The following is a 23776-nucleotide window of genomic DNA, read 5'->3' as shown; positions in this document are numbered from 1 at the left end:
GGAGGAAGGGAAAGGAGAATGTTAGCCGCTTTGAGACTCCTTAGGGTAGTGATAAAGCGGGATATCAAATCCAGACTCCTCCTCCTCCTCCTCCTCCTCCTCCTCCTTCTTCTCTCTATCACTTTCTCTCTCTCTCTCTCTCTCTCTCTCTCTCACACACACACACACACACACACACACACACACACACACACCCCACTCTATATTTCATCAAGGCAAGCGAGAGTTATTATTACAGATCAAGGACACATCCACCCAAGTAAAATCACCAGCAGAGGCCACAAAGCAAGGCCAGGGAAGGCTGTGGCTCAGGTGTGTGTGGCCTAAGCAGTCTCAAGGGCCTGAGATTCTTCCACTCCTGTAGTGGGTTATCTTGATGAATTCTGAGCTGAATTTTTTAATTGTGGGCTCATTACGCTGGCTCCAAAAACCTACAAAACTGTAGCACGGTGCAGTAAAACAATAGGACCCTCCAAAAGATGGAAGTGCACACTATTATTATATATTAAATTTTTATACTGCCCTTTATCTGTAGATCTCAGGGCAATTCACAACATAATGTTTGGGCTGCTGCATAAGCAGGTCAGCACTGCTGTGCTCGTGAGTCTTACCTGTGCTTGATGTTCTAGGTCGATAGGCCACAACAACTGAGTGGCCCCCGAATAAGGAGTCCCAGACATCAGGCGGTGTTCTGTTGCCTACACTGGTGTAAATCCATGTAGTTCCTCTTCACAGAAGTTGTTCCAGAACTGCGTGGAGTGCACCTTTCATTTTTCCCTTCAAGACTGGTTGATATTTTGTGGGTTGGTGGGGGGAGAAGTCTTCCCTGTGCAACATGAATTTACCCATGGAAATCCTCTGGATTTTGCATTTTAAATATCTGGTGCCTGCCTTTTTAAGTGAACTGATGTATTGCTCACTTCCTGGTCTAATCAGAGAGCATAATAATAATATGGATGTTTCACTTCTTTTAAATTTATGATACAGAACATGGGCTTAAAAATGTACCATATGCATTATAATACATATTTTCCGATTAAATATGTTTAGAGATGCATTTAGTACATATTGAGTAAAATATGTACTCAATATTATTTTGTATTAAAATGCATATTTAAATATGTATGCCATATTTTTATTTTTTTTTAATTGCAGAATGGGTTGAAAACAGATAAACACATGTGAAATTGATATGGGATTGCATCTGATGTTAGTCATACCCTGAGAAATGTGCCTATGTTAGTCATGGCCATTAATTTCAATTGGTCTCCTTGTGACTATGGCTAACTTTGGATACAGCACATTGGCTGTAAATAGATGGATACCAGCATCAACAATATGACCTTTATAAACACATTTTGGAATGATTTTTTTTCTTGTTTAGTGCAAAACTGCCCTGAAGAGTAGAGGGTGTCAACATCTTAGGCTTGCCTGTCAGTGCTGTCCACAGGCTGCTTCTGCCGCAGCCTTGCAGAATTGTGCCTTTGTGTTCAGAACTCAACCATGGAAAGGAAAGATATGTCTGGACTGAACATAGCAAGAGCACTTTCAGGTTGCCCCCCCAACACCCTAAAAATGTTCCGCCTGTTTTCACCGTTATTTTTCAACGAAAGCTGTACTACTGTCTAAAAGACTCGTTGATCGGCTCACTTGTTCAACCTAATTCTTTATTTGTAGATCGACAGGACAGAAACAGCTGTGAACAACCTCAATCCAGCCTTCTCCAAGAAGTTTGTCATAGATTATCGCTTTGAGGAGGTTCAAAAGTTGAAATTTGCCTTGTTTGACCAAGACAAGTCAAGCATGCAGCTGTACGAACATGACTTCTTGGGAGAATTTTCCTGCACCCTGGGAACAGTGAGTGTTACAACCTGCTTAGTGGAGTCCCTAAGTTTCTGCTTCCAAAGTATTGCTGGTCATTGGCAAATTGTTGCTAGTTCTTCAGGCAGTGAAAGAGATTAGAAGGCAGGACAGGGAACAGGACCCTCCTGAATTAGATCATAGCTCTGTCCTCTTTCCAGCTGTTATGCTTTTGGAAAGCCCACAGCAAGACATTAAAGGTAACAGTGCTCCACTGCTGCTTATTCCCATCTATTCTAGTTTACCACCATTGTATGTGAAGGTCCTGTTTCACTATCAAGCCTATTCTCCATTTAATAGACCAATCATCTGTGCACTGATTTATCTAATACTTTAAAAAAAACCTCACCTAAGCCGGTGGCCATTACAACAACTCATTGCCTAAATTACGTGCTTTGTAGAGCAGTGCCAGTCTTTGTTTACCGTGCCAATATCTGAACCACTAGGTGACTTCCTCCCCAAAAAGCCTCTGTAGGCATCTTCCAAACATTTCCCCAAACATTTATGAGATTGCTTTTCAGATACAGACAACCTCTCAAAGCAGTTTACACTTAACATTACAGCAAAACGTCAGGGCAGCGTTGAAACTAGGTGGTTAGACTAAAGAACTGAGAATTAGGATGGTGGGGGGGGGGGAATCTGTCCCACAGAAAGTGTGAAGAATTTGTCAGCCTTGCCTAACCATGGGAAGAATTGCATTTCAGGAACAAATGTCCCAAGAACCAAAGAGAAGCCATTTCGAGGTGACTGTGGTTTCTTGCTCTCAGTCATCTCTTGGATCTTCTTTCTCTTCTTCTTCTTCTTCTTCTTCTTCTTCTTCACCTCTAGATGAAGATTCTTTCCACCACCTGCTCCAGTTAAAGCTAGTGACGCAAAGGGAAACCACAACACTCACAACAGGCCCCACTCTGAGTGCAGATCCCAGCTGGCTTTCTGTGAGCCCCACTCAGCCACTCAGTACTTAGCAGGAAGCCTGCTGGAATGTCCTCAAAGTCTTCTCCTGGACTCAGCTTTTTATCCAAAGGCACGAGCAGCCCATGAATAGCTTTGGAAAGGAGCTGCCTGAATTGCATCTCAGAATGCCATTAATTTCACTTTTACGTCAGGCCTCTGCTAGCTTAGTTCGGCTAGACTGTTGCAGTGCACCTGATCAACCCTGCGGTTCGGTTGAATGGAAAGACTCCTTCTCTTTGTGACCCCCCTAGCAACCTCACTGGCCACGTAAACTTGAAAACCAAGGAGATAAATCCCTTGGTTTTAGGCATGAGGTGCATGCATGCTGAGATCAGGAACACAAGTCAGATCCGCCTGCTGAGCCGCTCTCTGCAAATGCCCTCTCCTATTGTGCTTCCGTCTCTTTCTCTCCTCAGCAGTGCTGAGTGTTTTCCGCAGGTCCAAGGCAGGATGTGAGCAAATACGAAATGTCACCATTCAGCACGTTGTGCAAGTGCATGTTTGAACAGGGATCTAAACTCTGTCCAGTATTGGGTTTTTGGTTTTAGTTTGTTTTGGGATAAAGATTTTTTATTTCATTTTATAATAAATAACAGTTATAACAACAGATGGAAATTAAAAGAGGGCAAACAAACTATAAAATAGGCACGTAGAATGAGTACAGTCACACATGGGTTATAAATCCAAGTAGAGGATATTAGCGTTATCTGATTATCAGCTATCATTCCAGATCTGCCCAGGCCTGTGACAAGGGTTGCATTGAAAATGATGGTGTTGTTGTATATGCAATAAGGAATGCCAAATCATATAAAAAGTATCTGGAGCTTCTGATCCTTGTCAGAATCTCAAATTATGCATCATTTTTTCCCCATTTTGGCTAGATTCCAGAATGAGTGGTACCAAGCGCCCAGTGTAAGGTTTTGGGCTGTTTTCCAATGAGTTTGCAATTAATGTTCCAAGTGCCAAGATAATAAATGAGGCCGATTCTTTTGGCAAGTTGGCATCATCAAAAACATTAATTTTGGGCAACAAACAATAGTTTCTTTAGTAATTTGTCAAAATTAGTATCTATCAAAATTAAATCCCTCAAATCTTGCAACAACTTAACATTCCCACCAATAATAATAATGATTATATCCAGTATTGTACTCTTGTTGGATCACTGCTACAGGCCTCCCTTTGTTTTCTGTTCTTCTCCCTTAGATTGTCTCAAGCAAGAAGATGACAAGAGCACTCCTCCTGGGGAACGGGAAGCCAGCTGGAAAAGGAATGATAATGGTATGGGGCACATGAAAGCAGTGGTATAAAGAGGGCAGGGGCTTGCATTCTGAACTTAAATCCCGGTTCTGAATTTGGGATATAGCTGGAATCCTTTTTAAGCCCTTGGTTTTTTAATGACTGCTGTGGGAGCCACCCCTGCTGGTCACTTCACTCCCCAAGATCTGCACACTCCCCCCCCTCAAAAGAAAACACACACACACTGTACTTTTCTAAGGAACGGGAGTAAAAGGTTGCTCCAGTAGAATTGATCTGACCCCTGAAAAGAACGTAGAACTGAAAGAAGTAGGAAAGGGAGCCACTTTTCCAGGTTCCTTCTTCAGCTCTCAAGAGAGAGAAAAAGTTAACCACCCCCTCATTTAAAAGAGATTCCCTCTTCCATTCCTCTGTTTTACCTTATTTTTTATTAGAAGAGCAAAAACAACAACCAAAGGGCACAGAGCAGCCAAACTTCCAAGTCCCGATTCATTCATTTCCCTAGCAAAGCTTAAGCAGAAATTTCAGTGCGTGCTTAAACCTCTCACCCTGGAAACAAAGCTTCACTTGGACTGGATGGCATCCGGGTTTTTTAAAATGTTCAGACTTAAGTCCATATGAAACCCTTTGCATAAAAATTCATATGCCATGCACTCCTTTATTTCTTCTGCAAATTTGTGTGCAATCTGCAAACCCATAAGCGACATGCAAGATAAATCAGGATAAAATGGTTTATGGGGATGAGTAGTGTTAGTGGTAAGAGGAACAGGGCTTACTACTTAGCAACAGGTTTCTTAGCAACAGTTTTTCCTCTCTTGCACACTTGTGCACACAGAGCAATGCCTTTCCCATTGTAGACTTGTCTGGCTAGTTTTGCAAATGAAAGGAAGTGATACTGGCTTGCATTAAAAGCACACACACACCACCCTCCTGTCCTTCTCATCTATAATTATAAATTGGGATGAACTCCTTGCTGCACCCTTGATGCCTATACTGTACATCATTGTGATGTATCAAATGCATCATGAGCCATGCTGTGCATATTAGCTGACTGGTCCTTAGGTTGCAGCCTCGGGTTCACCGATGCTGCTTCCAGCTATGCTTTCAATGCCTAAACCCACTACATATTGGGGTGTGTGTGTGTGGTTACATTCCAAGGAGTGCATCTGAAGCCAAAACTGAGTACAGTATAGTCAAAACCCATTTGGTTAATGGCAAGTGCAATTGCCAAAGTCATTTTTCCTGGAACCATTTCCCCCTTTCCACCCACTTTTTGCCCTTTTATTTTTTTTAAAAAAAATGTTTTGCCACATGCATCAAGCTGAATGTGCAGAAGTTAAATGTACATAAGTTGTGGACTTATTGTATGATTCCATATTGGAAACAGGAGAGAGAAATGGCAAAGAGCCAGAGTTGTCTTTGAAGGGTTTTTTCCCCCAACTTACATTTTGAAATGTAACCTGAAAAGTGGCCCCCTCTTTAGCAGCAAGAGCTGCTACAATAGAAACCCACAAACTCTGTGCATGTTTCCTATCCCAGGAACTTTGTTCCTGCTGAGCAAAGTTGAATCTAAAGAAAGCAATGTCTTGCTTGAATTGCCTTCATTGTAGTAATCTTGGTGTATGGTCACCAGTTTGCTGAGATATGTGGGCAGAGGAGGCTGGTCTATGATAAGGTTACCAGATGCCCCTGTTTCCCGGGGACTGTCCCCGGATTTAAAATCAGTCCCCTGATAAAATCCTATCATTCCTACTGAAGTTGAAAAGTGTCCCCAGATTCATTGAAAAAAATCTGGTAACTTTAGTCTATGAGGTCAAATTGGGAATTGCCCTAAACAATCTCAGTCTGTCCACAGCCAGTCCCTGGCTACCTGCCTTCTTCCTTACAGCCAGTCCAAGCTGGAGCTAAACAAGAACAATCACACAAATTGCCCATGAATATATAGGAGAACATAAGAAGGTGCCTTCTACCAAATCAGACCATTGGTCCATCAGTACTGTTCACGGTGACTGGCACCAGTTCTCTGGGGTCGCAGACAGATGCTTCTCCTAACCTTACCTGGGGGGTGCAAAGGGGTCAACATGGGCCCTTCTGCATGCAAAACAGATGCCCTGTCACTGAGGATTCTCTAGCTGTGATTCCTGCATTGCAGGGGATCAGTCTAGATGGCCCTTGGTGTCCCTTCCAATTCCACAGTTCTATGATTTCATGCATGTTGACCAAGAAGGCACTCACCGGAGAATATTTTCATCTTGAAATGGAAACAGCAGGATGCTCAGTTGTTGTGCTTACTGAGATTTGATGTATGCAATTGTGCATGCATTTTTCTAGTGCAGGAGAGGCCACACTACTAAAGGAAGAGCTTGGATAGGATTGGCCCAGCACACTTTGTTGCTTGAGGCAAAGGGCAAGATCACACACACAAACACATTCCACACACAAAAGCTAACTGGGCTAGCATTTGACTCTTATTTCAGCACTGGTCAGCGCCCAACTGAGGACAGCAGGCTAGTTCAAGAGGGTGCATGCGGTCCACACAACCTCTGCCTTCCAAATCCTCACAATGCCACTCAGGATGCGTGCCACATGAGGCAGCTGTCGCACTCAGCCCAATGGTAAGGCCAGCCCTGAGTTTGCTTGCTAAATCCCTGCATGGCAAAAATTGTGAGCAGCAATACACATAATTAAGGCCCCATTAATATTGTCTGTCCAACAGAGATAGGAAAACAGGCGTCGTCCAGCTCCTTCAAAGTAAAACAGCCAGATGGACCATCATTAAAATGGGAAAAAATAAAAATATCGCTATTTCCTGTGTTACAGGCTGCTTTGAGCATACTCATTGATGTGGGTGGTTCCTCCCCTCCTACCATAGGAACAGATATATATATATATATATATATATATATATATATATATATATATATATATACATAGCCTGGCAAAATAAGTTATAGGAGGAGATGCTGGACTAAATGGGCCACTGGCCTGATCCAGCAGGCTCTTCTTATGGTCTTAGGGGCATTTGGCCATGCAGTTCCCACTGGTGTGGATGGGATACATTGGATATCTGTACATAAAACTCAGAAATATCTAAAAGATGCCACACCAGCCTAGATTCTGATTAAAGTGGAGTGAGAAGGAAAGGGTATTGGCAGCAGGCTTCCGTGTGAAGGCTCCCTCCTGCTCAGCACCCTGGAGAGATATCCCTAAGGACTTCCTAATTGTGAGACGTTGACTCCCATTGATGAAATGTCTACCAGCTATCCTGGCCCATGAGTCAGGAGCCTGTGGCCCTGAAGATGTTGATGGACTGCAACTCCCTTCAGCCTCAGCCAGCAGTCAGCAATGGTAGGAACTATAGTCCAACAATATCTGGAGGGCATCAAGTTGGAGAAGGCTGTTCCTAGCACTCAAAACTGCCGTGGAGAAAGAGGTTGAGCTCAGGGCTTGCCTTTTCAAGTTTGAAGGGCTGGTGACAGCAGCTGCTTTATGATGCAAATTGCAGTCTCCTCTGATTTGGCTGCACCATGGTGGGCTCTCATCTCCCTCTGCTGATCAGGTGTGCTTGATTTTAATGCCTTGGGATCTGCTGAAGGCATCTTCATCTGTGCTTGTCCGCCCCATGCACTCAACCAGTCACCAATCAAGCAGGAAATCTATGCAAGGAAACTGACAATGGATTTAGAGAGGGGAACGGTGTAACTTGAACACTGTGTGTTCAAAACTGGCTGCTCACAGGGCTGTTGTGAGGATGAAACAGGGAGGAACGAAACTGTGCACACCACTTTGAGCTCCTTGGGGGAGAGGTGGGATATAAATGCAATGAACGAATTAAATAAAATTGTTGTAAATGGTGCTTTGCGAGGAATTAAAAAGACAAGCCTCCAAGGGGCATACTAACTAGACACAGACCCAATATCTGTACCAGGCAGACTAGATTTTACAGGAAATTTTGAGGGGCTTTTTTAAAAAGCAAGGATACAGCTGAGACCTACACAGAAGGCAGGAGGATGCAGCTGGAGAGAGTTTCATGAAATGGTCCCATTGGGCTGGTGGTTTGGTGTTGCCAGGAGAAAAGGTGAAGTGTGGGGGGGGGGGAGGTTTAACTGTTCGAGGGCAGCGAAATGGCAAACTCCCTGGAGACGCTCCATGCTGGAACGAGGCAGTGGGGCTGACCGACTGCCAGCATGTGTAGGTGGCTTGAGTTGTGCATGAAGCAAGCGTTGCCGAGGCCAGCCGGATGAGGCTGGCAAGGCAGCCCCCTCCTCCTCCAGTGCAGGATGCGCTTTCTGTGCTGGCAGCCGCTTGCCTCTGCTCAGAGGGAGCTGTCTTCCTCCCACAGAATGAGAAACGTAGTCTTTCTTTCTCTGTGCCAGGGAGCCTGTGGTCTGAATGTGGGCCCTCCTGGCCTTAGGGGAGGCTCTTTCTCAGGCACTGCCCTTTCTCCCCAGCCCTGCCCTGCCCTCTTCCTGAGTGCTTTTGCCTGGCTGGAGAGTGTGCTTGATCTGGGGATGATGCTTCTTGCCTGCTTGGATGGAGAATGTGTGTGTGTGTGTGTGTGTGTGTGTGTGTGTGTTCTCACATAGAAACCTGTGAATTTTGTGTGTCTGGAACACAGAGCCGCAGCTATTGCTCTTCCCATTCTTGCCACTTCCATAAACCTGGAAGAGGAAAGTGACACTCTTTCCCACTTTCCACTCTCGACTCCATGTGCTTTTCCAAGGTGCTTTTCCTGCACTGCAGGGGGGTGGACTACATGACCCTTGGGGTTCCTTCCAACTGTACAACTCTGTGATTCTATTATCTTACATTTTTTCACTTTGCGGTTGGACCTGTGTTCCTAGCCTAATTCTGTGCTCTAGCATAAGCTAAATCTACTGAATTCCTGGACCAGAAATGCAAGTGATGGAAGCTATAATCCAGAACATGTGGAGGGCACCTGGTTTGGTGAAGTCCGTGTTGCTGGGCCCTCAGCCCTTATTCAGTTGAAAATAAGGCTCCTGTGTGAAAAATTAAGATGCTGGACTCAACCTCTGTTCTGGCTGCAAGCACTGACACCCAGCCATTGTGCTCAGGAGGAGAGAGAGAAAGAGAGAGTATGAAGAACATTTGCCAAAAGAGAGAGAAAGCATTGGCATCTCCTTCTCTTCCACCCACAGTGCCTGGAACCGCCTCTCACTCCTATGTTCCTTTCAGCACCTGTTCATGCAGAATAAACCCCAAAGCAGAGCAGCCGCAGGGAGGCCAGTGACAGACATCTCTAGGCACCAGGCTCTGAGACAGGGATCTCCACTCGTCGCACATGGGCACCCTATTGCTTGGATTAGCAGAGCTGCTGACTGGAGGATGGAACTGCAGGCAGTTCAAACCAGGATGCTCAACACTAGATCACAGTCCCAGGAATCTGGTGACTCTGGAAAGCCGGTCCCATGCCATCGACAGCAAGGCAGTTGGGCAACCCTGTTGCTCAACTTCAAAGCTATGTACATTTGGATTTTTGAGCAAGTGCTGTGGTCACTTCTCTGCTGGCTCTCCTGAATCAGCCTGCCAAAGATGCAGAAAGCACACAAACACACAACAGTGTGCTTTCCCAAGGGATAGGGGTAAAAGCTGGACTGCATAGAATCATAGAATTGTAACTATAGAATCCTTGACAGATGGCCATCCAATCCCCATTTAAAAACCTCCAATGAAGGAGAGCCCTCCACCTTCTGAGGGAGTCCATTCCATTGTCAAACAGCTCTTACCGACAGAAAGACGTTCCTAATGTTTAATCGGAATCCCCTTTCTTGCCATTTGAATCCATGTGTTGGGGTCCTACCCTCTGGAGCAGCAGAATACAAGCTTGCTCCATCTTCCGCGGGACTGCTTTTTAGATATTTGAAGTTGGCCATCACATCACTGCTCAGTCTTCTCTCCTCCAGGCTTAACATCCCCATCTCCCTCAGCCATTCCTCAAAGGGGACCTTGAGGTCCTCGATCATCTTGGTCACCTTGCTCTGCATGTATCAGTAAAAGACCAAGTTAAGATTCAAGGAGTCCATAGACTTGGTCCTATCATATATTCCGGCCCCTTGCAGCTTTGCTTTTTCACTTTGGGGCCATGCATCCGCATGACACTAATGAGGAAAGAAGAGGCGCAATTAACCAACTCTGTCTTGTGCTCTCTCCACCAACAAAGGCTCTTTCTGACTCAGTGCTTTCTATTCAGATCATGCTAGAGAGTAAACAGCAGCCCAAAGGGGAGAGCTATTTCCAGTTGTGGTCAATGTCATTTCCCCCCCTAAGCAAGATCTGAATGGGGGGGGGCAGAGGAGAGACACCCCCACTGACGTGAGCAGCTGCAAGGGGGGAGCAGTTGCCCCTCCTTGAATGAACCATAATCACCAGGTTCCCAATTTTCTTTCTTTTTAAAAAGTGCATTTCTAACATTTGTAGAACCTAAGGAAGCAAATGTGCAAGCACTATTTTATTTCTCTCTCTTTTCAGAATCTACCCTCCAGATGTTTTGGACAATAGCTGGCATCAGCCTTTGCCAGCATGTCCAATGGTTAGGGCTGATGGGAATTCTAATCCAAAATGTCTGCAGGGTACCAGTTTATTCTGTTCCATTTCTCCTGCCATCCAGTTTTCCAGGGTTTTTCTGCAGCAGTCTGTCAGCATGCTGTGGACACTGAGCAAACTCACTCCACCTTAGACTGTTTTTGGATTCCCCCCCCCCAAAAAAAAGTGTTTCCCCCCCCCCCCTTTCAGATAAAAGAGTTTTTAGCTTTGGTTCCCTCAATCCTGTCAGATACCCCTCTGCTCTGTATGGCTGTTGTTGTTTTGGCTACATAGGCAGCAACAGCGCTCACACCTGAACATTGGGAGTAGATGGAATTATTATTCAATTAAAGCATTTCTACCATGCTCTTCAGCCAGAAGAAAAGACTCTCAGAGCAGCTTGCAAATTCCAGTGCTAAGACAGTCCCTATCCTCAGGTTTAGAACCTAAAACATATGACACAAAAAGAAAAGGGATTGGGAGGGAAGAAGGAAAAAACAAAACTCAGGCATGATTTCTTGGTTACAGAGTTCCTACGATGAGCAGCTGGAATGGGGAAAAATATAAGGAACAGAAGAGCCAAAATGTGCTGGTATTTCAGCGGAGCAAATGAAGTTCTGCCATCCCATCCCTCTCCCTTCCCACGAGCTATGTTTTTCTTCATCTTTGGGGGCTCAAACATATAATGTGTGTGGCTTGATAAGAATGACTGGAATTTTCTCTTGTCTTCCAGATAGCAGCTCAGGAGCTGTCAGACAACCGTGTGATCACTCTTAGCATGGCAGGCAGGAAGCTGGATAAAAAGGTGCGTGTTTGGGGTCCTGCTTCTCCCCCCTCCCAAATAAATTCATATGGATGCAACATGTAGACAGTTAGGTGATGCTACAAATGCTTGTTTTGACATTGCACTGCACAGTGTTGAATGCAAGGCAGGAGCCCGGTCTTCCAGTGTGGTGCAGCAGAGACCACACACAGACATGAAAGGGCTTTTCAGCCAATCTTGAACAGTTGGCAACCGTGCTTGGGATGCAATAGAGGGAGGGGAAAGGAGTGTAGGAGCCAGCGATTTTAATAAGGCACACTAATTCTCCCCTTTCTCAGACCTGTTCATTTGCCTTCTAACTGTCCACCCTGCCTGCATGTTTTTCATACCATGAGGTCTAGAAACTTGCCAAAGGAAGCAAAGAGTCTCAAATTGCCTTTTTCCTTTCTCCTGGAGGGCACAAATCTTCCTTTAGTTGATTAGCCTCTGGTTCCTACCCAGTTCTACTTTCAGTTGCCAGAAACAGCCTTTTATTTTCCTGAGCTTTACCGATGCAACTTTAATCCTGCTGACTGTTTTATGTTGCTGGTATGGTTTCATAGCTTTTATTTTACATTTAAAAAAAGGTATTTGCTTTTTAGGGTTTTATTTTTGTAAGCCTCCCTCAGATTGTGAGTGAAGGATGATATATAAAAAAAGACTTTGAATTAATGCATAAACGAAATAACCGGTCCCTGTACCAATAGAGATTCACACCCTGCGTGGACTTCTGAGAAACCCCTGTGCATCTATAAATAAAGTATGGAAACGGACTGAAAACAAGCAGCCCTTGAACAGGCAAAGCTCTGAAAGGCCTGTTGAAAGAGAGACAGCCCTGGAACTCTGAGGAGAGACAGTTTGTTTTCAGGGTGGTGCAGGTCAAGGTTGATGGCTCCTTCCATAAGCGTACTGCCTGCTTTAAAAAAAAAAATCTGCATTTCATATTTTTTTCCTCTAAGATTCCTCTGCTCTTCATGTATTTCCCCACCCTCTAGTTCCCTAGGATTTATCTTGTGAATGCTCATCAGTTCAAGAACACATCTGAAGGCTGCCTGGGAAGGCATTGCAGTTTCCCACGGACAATAGTAGCAAAGGAAAAGGGTTTAATAGACCCTCTTGCCTGCTGCTCCTCCATTCCTGACTGCAGCCTCCATTGCTGCTTTTCAGCAGCTTAAACTCTTAAGAGATTAGTCACGTTCTCTCAAGTATCATTTAGTTTGGGCCATGGCTGTTAGGGCGCCCTTTAAATACAGGACTGGGTTCCAAGAGTTGGCCTGGTTGGGCATCTGCTGGGGTGTGTCCACAACCCAGTTGGCGACCCCACTGACAAAACCTGCTCCAGTGAGAAGGTAGAGGGTGCAAGTCCAACCGCTGCAGTCCCCGGCAACCCTGCCAAAGTTGTTGAGGATTTGCATTTCGGTGTGAGCACCAAGAGACCGTTTCGAGCCAATAATATTTGTTGCTTTGGGGGAAATCAGACCATCTGTGGATGCTGCTGTTTACCCTGTGCTTAGATGTTTTAAGATTTATGGGCCTTCGTTTCTTATTCATTCAAATTGTAGCACTGGGAGGACCCTGCAAGACACATTGGGTGTCTCTGATTTATAGCCTAAGGGGGAAGACTTCCTCTCTCCTCCTAATGCTATGTTAACTGGTGCTGATTTGAGGCAGCTGAGCTGGGGTAATTGTATATCCGTTGCGATTATTTTTTCCTCTTTCATCCCCCTTGCAGGACTTGTTTGGAAAATCAGACCCATTTTTAGAGTTTTATAAACCAGGAGACGATGGGAAATGGATGCTAGTCCATAGGACAGAGGTAAGCAGGATCATCTGTTAGCATCAATGAACTCCCCCTTTGAGAGATGCAAATATCAGTGTTTTGCTGCAAGACCACACTCTGTCTGTGTCCCATGATGCCAAGGACCAGATATTTTGGGTGATGTTTTGGAATAAAGTGAAGCTGAGGTGTCCCAAAGCCAAACACCTAGAAAAACTTGGGTGGGTGTGTCTGTGTTGCAAGGGATAACAACTGGCTTTTGTGAGTTTTAAAAGCAGTTTCAAGGCAGAACTGGGGAAACATTATCAACCAGAGGGCCACATTCTCTTCTGGGCAACATTCTGAGGGCCATGTGCCAGAGGTGGGTGGGGCCAGAGACAAAAATAAGTGGAGCATTGAATGTAAATGTTGTACTGTAGCCTAGTTTCTGCATGCACACACACACTTCAGCCCTTGATATGGACTAGCATCCAGTTCAAGGGCACTTTCCAGCCCAGCAAAATTATGTGGGGTACAAAGGCAGGGCTGGTGGGGTGTGTGGCTGGGGTGACTTCTGAGGGCCAGATAGGGAGGTTTGGATTTGGCCCCTAGCTTGAGGTTCCCGTCCCCAACGCAGAATGAGTTGCATTGCAAAGGCAAAAATCAATATGGCCCAAGAAGAATTATGCAGCGCTCTTCATACTGCAACAATTACGTCTAAATGAATAATGTAGAAATCCATGTTCCAAATCCTTCTAAGGGGACATGAGGGAATCCAGCCATCCTCCTCCAGAGAATGAGGACTCTTTGCACTGGCTTGTGGTAACTGTGTCCAGGTAGTTATCTTGGCTGTTTTAAAAAAACACACCACACCACTAAAACATCAGCAATCAGTTCTGGGGGTGCCCCTCAAGTTTTGGGAGCTGCTGGAAAAGGCATAAATCATAAATGTTTTGGGAGTTTTTTGGTGAGAACTGGAGGTCTTTGTCCCCCCATCTTCCGTGGCCTAGCAGGACAGAATCCATGGGCTTCAGACCTTACAGCTCAACTGCTATTGTCATTAGTATTAACATTCCTGGCTGAATCCCTCCAGAGACTTTTTAGGACACATCTTGCTTTCAAGTGCCTTTGGGAGCAATGAAAAGAACATCTGTCCTCAAGTTTCAAAGTAAATGTCTTGGGTGCACATTGACAGGCCCATTCAGATACTAGTTTTTGAATGCAGCAAAAGCCTGGTTTGCCCACCCCTAAGCAATTTTTTTTCTCCCTCCAAGACCTCACTGATGTTGGTAATGACAAAAAGAAAAAGACCCAAAGCAGACACAGTTCCTGTGTTGGACAGAGCAAGCAGAAAGCAGTTTCTTAAAAAATATAGCTCGGTCGGTAGACATTGAGACTCTTAATTTCAGGGGCATGGGTTCAAGTCCCACATTGGGCAAAAAAAATCCTGCATTGTAGGGGGTTGGACTGGATGATCCTTGGGTCCCTTCCAACTTTACAGTTCCTTGAATCTACCCAAGCCCGAGGTTTTACAAACCACTGTGCCTTCTTCTTTTGCAGGCCAGAAAAGAGACAGACACTCTCAAAGGAGACAATTATCAATACATTTGTTTTCTTCTTCTGTGCCAATCCTAAATACATTATGCAGAAACCAGTGCCATTGATTTATGAGTTCCTTAATGTTGGTTTCCCTTCTTATATGATCCTTGAAATATTAAAGAGCTCTTGGCATGAAGGCAGAAAATGGCTCATTTTGGATATAATGCACCATTTAGCATTACATAAGTGACCATAAACTAGCCTTGGGCTCACATATTCCCTGCTCCCCCTCCTCTTCTCTGGAGGGTCCACAAGGAGGAGATGGGAAGCTTTCACTTTCTGCAGGTTTTTGCTACATCTGAAATAGGGGTGGAGGAGGGAGGCAATCAGGTCACTTTAAAGCACAGTTTCTTGACACAAGCCAGGACCAGCATCAGAAGTGTTGCAAGGTGTGGTCTTCAGAAGTCCACCTTGCCCCAGTGGCGCAGGGAGGAACAGTGTTGTGTGGAAGAGCCCTATCCTTCACAGTTGATTTGTGTTATTGTTGACTGACACATTGTGTGATTTTCTCCCGTGTTGGGTTGCAAGTGTGCATCCTTTGAGACTCCCACACAGTGCTCCAGTGTCTGACAGTTCTGCACAGGGAAGTCTCAGTTTTACATCGCAGCTTCTCTTTGATCCTTTCCACTCCTTTGCAGGGAAGCGTTTACAGTCATTTTAACATTAACACTTAATCCATGCTCTAACTGGCAATGCCTTGCTCTTGACAAGAGGCCAATCCTGCCTCACTCTTCAATGCAAAGCTGATCCTCTTTTACTGATGTGAGTTCAGAGACAAGGCTACCTTTTTTTTACATCAAAAAAGCAATTATATTTGTAAATCATTTAGGCTTTGCAGGTTGGATGGGGAGCACGCTGCAGTCACTGCAGGGGTAGGAATAGGGGAAGGTAGAATAAATGCATTTGTAAGCGAACCAATTTCTGGTACACATTTTGAATAACCCATGCTGGTGGGGTGGTAGTCTCCTCCACCTGATGAGAGGCAATAGGACAAAGCAAGGGTCCCAGGACTTGGGAGGAATGCCCAGGAACTGTTGCTGCTGCTTCCCACTGGCATCTACCACCTCCAGGCAGTTGCCTTGCTCTGCCCAATAGTAGGGCCGGCCCTGGTGTCTAGCTTGGTCCTTGGTGTGTTGGCCTTGATTGTGAAATGATCTCCCGCTGTACTTCTCCCATCTCTCCGAATTGCAGGTGATTAAATACACGCTGGATCCTGTGTGGAAGCCATTCACAGTGCCTTTAATATCTCTGTGTGACGGAGACGTCGAAAGGCAGATAAAGGTACCAAGGGCCCAAGTCTCCCTCTATTTCAGTGGTTGCCAACCATTTGGGGTGCAGGAGGAGGGCATTTTGGAATTTTGAGATAGTGCTGAAGGAATCAGATATAGAATGGCTGCTGCCAGGCTTGTAAACTAACAGAAAATGTTAGGTCTTTCGGCTACTGCCAAAATGTATTCTTTTTGTTTGAAAACCTTCCTTTGTTTCCAGACATTGTGAAGTTAGATATGCACAGCATGTACTGGTGATTATGAAATCATGGACTCCACTCCTCCACAGAGCAATTTTACAACATTTTAAAAATGGTTTTGTTTTTCTTGTAAGGTCTTCAAATGGGGATTTCTTGGAAGTTTCTGGAAATAGCAATCTTTGTTACCGTAGCCTTCATCTTTATCCATTAATTGGATCTGTTCCTCTGTAATTACTATTTCTAGACTGCATCTCATTATTTCTGACACCTAGTTCTAATTCTTGGGGGGGAAATAAACTATCCCATTTCTGAGAAAGATGAGTTTCTTTGTTACAAAAAGTGTGCAGCTCAATTTCAGGCTTCTTTGATGGGCAGCCCAGCAATAGACAACACGAGGATACCTGTTTGCTTCTTTAAAACAAAAACAAAAAACCCCACTCACTGCTCTGCTTCTCCCCTTTCTCCCACCAGATCATATGTCATGATTACGACAACGACGGAGGCCACGATTTCATCGGGGAGTTCCAGACTTCCGTTGCCAAGATGTGTGAAGCCCAAGATGCCTTTTCGGTAAGCTCTAGAGAACCACTTGGGATGTGAAGAACATGAAAACGCTCTGGCCTGAAGGCATTGTAGCTGCAGGTAGGGCTGGGAGAGATTCCCTGCCTGAAACCTTGCAGAACTGCTGCCACTCAGTGTAGACAAGACTGAGCTAGACAAACATTACAATGCAGATTCCTAAATTCACCTTGCTAAGCAGATTTGGGGCTTGTCAGTCCCTGCATGGGAGACCACCTGAGAATTATATGTTGGGTTCTGTGATGTAAGAAACATGGTGGGATATATGTGTTGTAATAGTAGTAATAAGAAGAACAACAACAATAGAAGAAGTCTCTTTATGCTGAGCCATTGGTCCATCTAGCTTGTCTGGTAATGGTTTTCTGATATGTCAGCAGAGAGTCTTCTCCTAGAAGGACCGCCTCTCCCCATATAAACCAACCTGGATCACCCAAGGCCTTCCTTTGTGTGCCTTCTCCTATCCAGGCTGGTGGAGGTGACCTTGCTCTCTCCATGCTCAGAGGCAGAGTGGTGGTTGTGCAGGCCTGCTGCAAGGTTTCGGGAAGGGCCATAGTGCGACGATGGAGCATACATGCACACACAATTTATTTGTATGGCTCTTTTCCATGGTTCAAACCATGCACAATGCGGTTTACAGCATGAACAAATGTACATCATTACAGATGTAACAAAAGTAGCCACGAACAGTGGCTAAAACACATCAAAAAGTGCACAACAAAATAGCCAAAAATATCACTAACGGCACCCCCCAACAACAACAACACCCCCGGGAGTCTGTTCAGCATCTTCAGCTTTTGCAGCTGGTGTCAATCACAGCCCTGCCCTCCTAAGCCAGGTGGTTAAAGGCCTGCAAGGCAAGAAGCAGGTCTTCCAGGATTCACAGCCTTCACATGCAGAAGGCTCCATCTCCAGGCAGGTGCCAGAAACTCTGGAGAGCAGCTGCTGCCAGTCAGTGTAGCCAGTACTGAGCTAGATGCAAGGGTTTGACTCAATATAAGGCCACTCCCCCCCTTTTTGTTTTGTACTGCTATCTGTGTGGATGCGTAGCAAAAATCCAACTGGATCATTAAAAAAAAAACCAAAAACCTGTTGCTGCCTCCATAACTCACGTTCCCCTACACTGCTGCATCGCCAGGGGGGTTGGACTAGATGACCCTTAAGGTCCCTTCTGGCTCTATAATTCCATGATCATGCTTTGTCTGGATCGATGTGCCCTCTTCGTTCCTTTACTTGCATTCTCTTGGTTTGTTATTTTCATTTCTCTCCAACCTCTCGCTCATTAGCAAGCCTTTACGTTGACAGTCAAAGAAAGTACTTTCCCCCCACACACTGTGTGTCCTTTGACTAACGTGAGGTAGTGTTGGTGGATTGTTTTAAAAGAGGATTAATGGAGGAGCAGACTATCAATGGCTATGTCATTATGCACCTGAATATTAGTCACTAGGAATCACACGTGGGGTGCCCAGGCCCTACTCGGGGGCTTCCCATCAGGGCATCTGGTTGGCCACGGTGAGAACAGGATGTTGGGCTCTGCTATTATAATTTCTCCTACCTATGGCACACCCAGTTATATAAGGGATCAGATGGATGTTAAACTTAGAACAGTTTTTTCCTAAGGCCCAAACATTTTACCCTTTGCAGAATGGGAGAGCCAGATTAAAGGGTATCCCTAGACGTCAAGCTGGATTTCGTAATTCTCAGGCCCTTGAAGGTCTTATTCCCTTCTTATGTGAATGTGAAGTGCATGCAGATTTCATTTTTTAAAAAAACAACAACAACCCTATCCATTGCTACTTTTGAAGACGGATTTTCCGACATAAGTTGCTCTTCCTGTCAGAGACACTGATAAATATGCTACATTTAGAACAGCAAAAATTCTCACTCAGGCACCACATGATCGATGGAAATTCTGTTCATTATCATAGGGAGGACAGCTTTCTTCTGCATTGTAATGTGACATTTTAAAGGGGTTTATTTTATTTTATTTTATTTGTATCAGTCTCTGAAATGTTATTAAATGCGTAAGGTTTGCTTCTTTGATACCTGGCCAAATGTTTGTACTGAAATGGCAAGTAATTATATTACAATTTTTTTTATAAAAAAAACACCTCATATCTGACCTGTTTATCAACCTTGTGGGATTTAGTCAAATGTTTGTGAACATTCTCATAGCTCAGAGCACATTTTGCATGGGGAAAGTGCCTTGTTCAATCGCTGGCAGGTTCAGGCAGGGTCTGAGAAAGCCCTTAAGCCCTGGAGAGCTGCTGGCAGTCAGTGTAGACAATACTGAGTTAGATGGACCAATTTTCTGTCCTGGCATAAGGCAGCTTCTTAGATCTCAGAGGAAGTCTATAAAAGGCCAATAAAGTGCCAGTTTTTTCCCTATTATGTTCAGAGACCTTTTATATTGAAGAACGAGAGAGAATTCTCTTCCGTTTCAGGTAGATGAGACTATCTAGTGGTTTAAAGGTTACGTCATTGATGTCACCCAGAGCAAAGTGAGCAGTAGAGGTTGATCTATGAATTGATCAGGTCCCATTAGGTCAGGTTCACAATTGTTCACAATCGTTACATATTGACTTCAGACCTTCCTTTTTGCCTCCTACAAATGCGTGCATTTTTGTCGACATGCTCCAGGTGGAAAGAAAAGGTTCTTTCAGAGAGACAGCTGGGGTGCTTCTACATAAAAGCTTAAAAATAACATGGGAACACACGTTTGTTTTACCTAATAAGTAATCAACATCCTTCACACACACACACACACACACAAAACACACACACACACACACATAAAAAAAAGGACTTGGAATACTGCTGTGTTCATCTGCCATTTCCGCTTTTGTTTCTGTCAAGTGCTGAGTGCTTCTAAATGGAGTTACCTGCTGTCAGTAGCCCAGGCAGCTCTTTTATTCTAAACACCAGGCTATAAAGACCAGAAGGGAATGGCTTTCTCGGCTCCATCCTCTGGGTGCATCCATAGCTAATGATGGTTGAGAAATTCAATTAAGGGAGCATTTTAATGCAGAACCTACTAGGAGAGAGAGTTCCTGGAGAGCTGCTGCCATTCAAGGTAGACAATGCTGAACTAGGTGGATCAGTGGTCGGTCTCGGGCAGCGTCCCATGTTCCGATGTAGTTTGCAGTTTCCTAACTGGCAAGCAGACCCAAATGCAGCTAACCTTCCAAAGGCGCACTCTTCTGTGTTGAGTGGTGCAGTTCCCCAACCTTAACAAATCGTGGCTCATTGTGGCATTTTGCTGGCATTGAGAGAATGAGAACCGGCTCTGGGCAGGATTTCTGCATGGCAGGGACCCTTGTGGTCCCTTCCTACTCTACAGTTCTATAATTCTATGCTTCAGGATCTCTTGTGTTTATTGTGACCTGCCTTCCTTCCATTTCATTTTTAAATAGGTAGAATTTGAATGCATTAACCCCAAAAAACAGAAGAAGAAAAGGAGCTACAAGAACTCAGGAATCATCATTGTGAAATCCTGCAAAGTGAGTACTTCACGCAAAGCACCTGTCACCGACCATGGTGCCCTCCAGATGTTTTGGACTACAACTCCCACTGCCCCCCCTCCACTGAGACTGAAGGGAGAGGTATCCCATGGGCACCCCCAGACTGTTGCTTTTGTGGGGGTAGGATTCTATCAAATACCAGCAAATCCGGGTCTTGCAGTTGTAACAGACTGGGAGGTCATGTGCAACAAACCCACTTCCTCAAAAAGATCAGTTTCCCCCCAATAAGGCATGTGACCGGGAGGGATGGGAAATATGCTGGAAAACATTGGACAATGCTTTGATATAGCGTTGTCCAGCCTCCCTCAAGCAAATCAGGGGAAGGCTCATTAAACAGAAGCGATTCCAAACATCTGGAGGGCACTGGGTTGGGTGAGGCTGTTGCGAAATGTGTTGCTGCTCAAAACACATGTATGAAAACTCCTGCAGCTGCTTCTTGGAAGGAAAAGCCAGTGGCGTTATTTTCTTCTTAAGAGGCGGTGAATTGGAATGGGGGAAATGGTGGTGTGTTCTTTTCTCCCACAGATTTGTAAGCAAGGCAGGGGAAAGATTAAGCTCTCCTCCCCTGCCCCCCGGTGCTTTTCCCTAGAAGAAATGTATTATTGTATAATCTTTAAAGTTGCAGTTATGATTAGTTCATCCTAACTTTAAAAACAACCGTTACTGGATTTGCATAATGTTGTGACCTCAGGAAAGGGAAGCTATCAACGCTGAGCTTGAAGGGGAAGAGAAGGGATGAGAGAGGAGGGGGAGAAAGTAAGACATTCGAGATTCTTGTGAGGTTCTGGAGATGCTACCAAAAAAAAGGGAAGCAGGTGGTTGGTGCTTCTAGCTCAGCATTGTCTACACTGACTGCCAACAGCTCTCCAGGGTTTCAGGAAGTGGGACATTCTTAGCCTGGCTTAGAGACTGAACCTGTGACCTTCTGTATGCAAAGCAGATGCTCTAATATGATCCCCTCCCCTTCCATCCAACAGGAATAGCCAACGTGGTGCCCTCTAGGCATTGTGGGACTACAACTCTCTTCATCCTTAACTATTTGCCATGCTCTCTGGGGCTGATGGGAGTTGTAGTTTTACAGCAACAAGTGGACATTCCCTTGGTGCCCCCTGCTGTAGGTTGCTATTGGCAGTGGCTTCTGGTGGATGCATCTTTGCGTCGCACTGTGTCCTGCTTCAGGTATTCTATGCAAATGTTATCATAGAAGCAGCAAATGTGTCGTCAGGATGGTCCTGATGCAGGAAGTGTGGTGTATGCATACAGGCTCAGTAATAATAATAATAATAATAATAATAATAATAATAATAATAATAATAATTTATTATTTATACCCCACCCATCTGGCTGGGTTTCCCCAGCCACTCTCGGCGGCTTCCAACAGAATTCAGTATTCTTGATGACTGCAGTGTTCAGCAGGGGCGGAGGAAGCCGCTTCGCCACCCGGGGCGGCAAACCCGGGGGCGGAGTCACTCCGTAGCGCGCATGCGCAACGTCACTATGTTTGGCGCATGCGTGCTACCGAGCGGGGGTGAGCCAGGGAGGGGCATCAGCAGCCCAAGAGAAGCCCGCCCCTCCCCTCTGCCCGCAGCCCGAGCAGGAAGGAACGAAGCAAAGCGTGCACGGACGGCGAACCTGCTCGATGCGCGCTTTGCTATTTCTGGCTTGGGCAGAGGCGAGGGGCAGCCGGAAATAGCAAAGCGCGCGCCGAGAAGGTTTGCGAGCCCCACCGCCGAGTGTGGCTTTTCCCCAGCGTCCGCGGGGCTCAGCTTGGGTGCTGCGCTGGGGGGTGTGTGTGCCCAGAGTGTCATCGCCTCCAGCCTGGAACCCGGGGCTCACCGCCCCCTTCACCCCCCTTCCTATGCCACTGGTGTCCAGCAATCTTTTGCATTTCTAATTGGACTCGCCACATATAGAACTTTGAATGCAGTGCACAAATGGGCAGTTTTTCTTTGATACTTACTACCAGCCATCATATTGCTTATGAATTTTTGATGGTCAACAGGACCTTAGTTCCATAGAGACAAACGGTCAAAAGTGCCTTACAGTTTCAAGAGTTTTTCTTTTTGCCTACAAATGTTTAGGGATTTCTGAAAATGGACTTGTATTGCTCCCCTTTCTCCACCCCTTCCCCTTTCTAACCATTTGAATTCCCTTTTCAGATCACCAGAGATTACACCTTCCTGGACTATATCCTTGGGGGCTGTCAGTTAATGTTTACGGTAAGGATCTTTGCCTCCTTGTGCACAAAGTGCTATAATAAGCATGAAGTGAAGTGGCTTCATTTGGGAACATGCCATTCTGCATCCTCTCCTCACTTGGACTTAATCAAAAGACAGGCCTAAAAAGATCTCGGGAGATCAGGGTAGCCTTGAGGAGTCTCCGACTCCAGTGTAAGCGCTGTGGATCTGAGAGCAAGCCGCCTGTATCAGCCCCTGGTTGCGATCGCAAACGAGGCATGAGGTACAGCAGAATGAATGACATCATTCCGGCTCAACGGGGCATAAGGAAAGCAACATTGCAAAGCAATGAACACATTTCATTTGGCCGAAAACCCCCAATGCTGGGTGAATTTTGCAGCACACGTCATTAGTTTTTGCCTCAGTTAGAATATGTATTGGATCTAAAGTTGTTACTGCTGATTCTTTAAAAAAAAATTAAAAAAATGGTTGGTTGCTTCAAGATGCCTTCATGGGACGAGATTCAAAATTTTAATTTAATTAATCATCCATTTCCCCATGAATCCAAGTTCATTTAGGGCCACTTTCTACCAGGGCTCATTTTGCAGGCTTGCTTACTAACCTCATTTCTTGATCAAATGAAGACTGATGCCTCAGTTAGACAGGTCTGACCCAAGACATATTGCCTCCGGAGGCAGGATATCTGAACTCTCAGTTTAAATACATGCATCTGCACATAGATATTCATTAATGTTGGCCACAATCTGCCGGGAAGGTCATCAAAATGTCTAGGAGCTGCCTTTCAATGTGGATCCCATAGAGGGACCTCCTGGTCAAGCCCATAGCCGGAAAGCTTCTGGTAATTGGGCCAAAACTAGGGCTGAGTCAAATTCACCACCCGTATTCACAGATTATTATTATTGTTTTGCTGGAGGAGGAGGATTTGGGAGTTGAAATTACTCAAATGGATTGGGGGCATATTGTGCTACCGGTCCCTTCCTCTCTTTTTCTCATAAACTGTTTAATTTTAATCATTTCTTTTCGAAAGATTTATAAACAACTTACACACAACTCTCTAAGTAGCGTGCACTCAAAAAAATTCAAAAAAGCACACCTAAGATCAACCAAAAAAAACCCACAACCATAATGTAGTCATAGATAAAAACACAGCTAAAACCAGTAGAGCAAGCCTAGGAAGCTGAATCATATGATTGCTGAAATAAAAATATGTTTCTAGCAGACCCTTTAAAAAATGAAGTGAGGGTC

The 23776-nt window shown here is 45.0% G+C and overlaps 1 protein-coding gene across 3 annotated transcripts in view; it reads left to right on the top strand.

Moving 5' to 3' along the window:
- CPNE2 (copine 2) overlaps positions 1 to 23776 on the top strand; it is a 75012-nt gene that overhangs the window by 37056 nt on the left and 14180 nt on the right. For all 3 annotated transcript variants that reach the window (XM_033157453.1, XM_033157454.1, XM_033157452.1), the window contains 8 exons: positions 1678 to 1857; positions 4018 to 4092; positions 11345 to 11416; positions 13146 to 13229; positions 15960 to 16049; positions 16708 to 16806; positions 20226 to 20312; positions 22493 to 22552. In XM_033157453.1, coding sequence (XP_033013344.1) covers positions 1678 to 1857; positions 4018 to 4092; positions 11345 to 11416; positions 13146 to 13229; positions 15960 to 16049; positions 16708 to 16806; positions 20226 to 20312; positions 22493 to 22552 — 747 coding nt within the window. The remainder of the gene's footprint in view (positions 1 to 1677; positions 1858 to 4017; positions 4093 to 11344; positions 11417 to 13145; positions 13230 to 15959; positions 16050 to 16707; positions 16807 to 20225; positions 20313 to 22492; positions 22553 to 23776) is intronic.

The sequence above is a fragment of the Lacerta agilis genome, chromosome 8 (genome assembly GCF_009819535.1).
Source record: "Lacerta agilis isolate rLacAgi1 chromosome 8, rLacAgi1.pri, whole genome shotgun sequence".
In the NCBI taxonomy this organism is placed as follows: Eukaryota; Metazoa; Chordata; class Lepidosauria; order Squamata; family Lacertidae; genus Lacerta; species Lacerta agilis.
The sequence above is the reverse complement of the archived record's forward strand: the minus strand, read 5'-3'. Positions and strand labels throughout refer to the sequence as shown.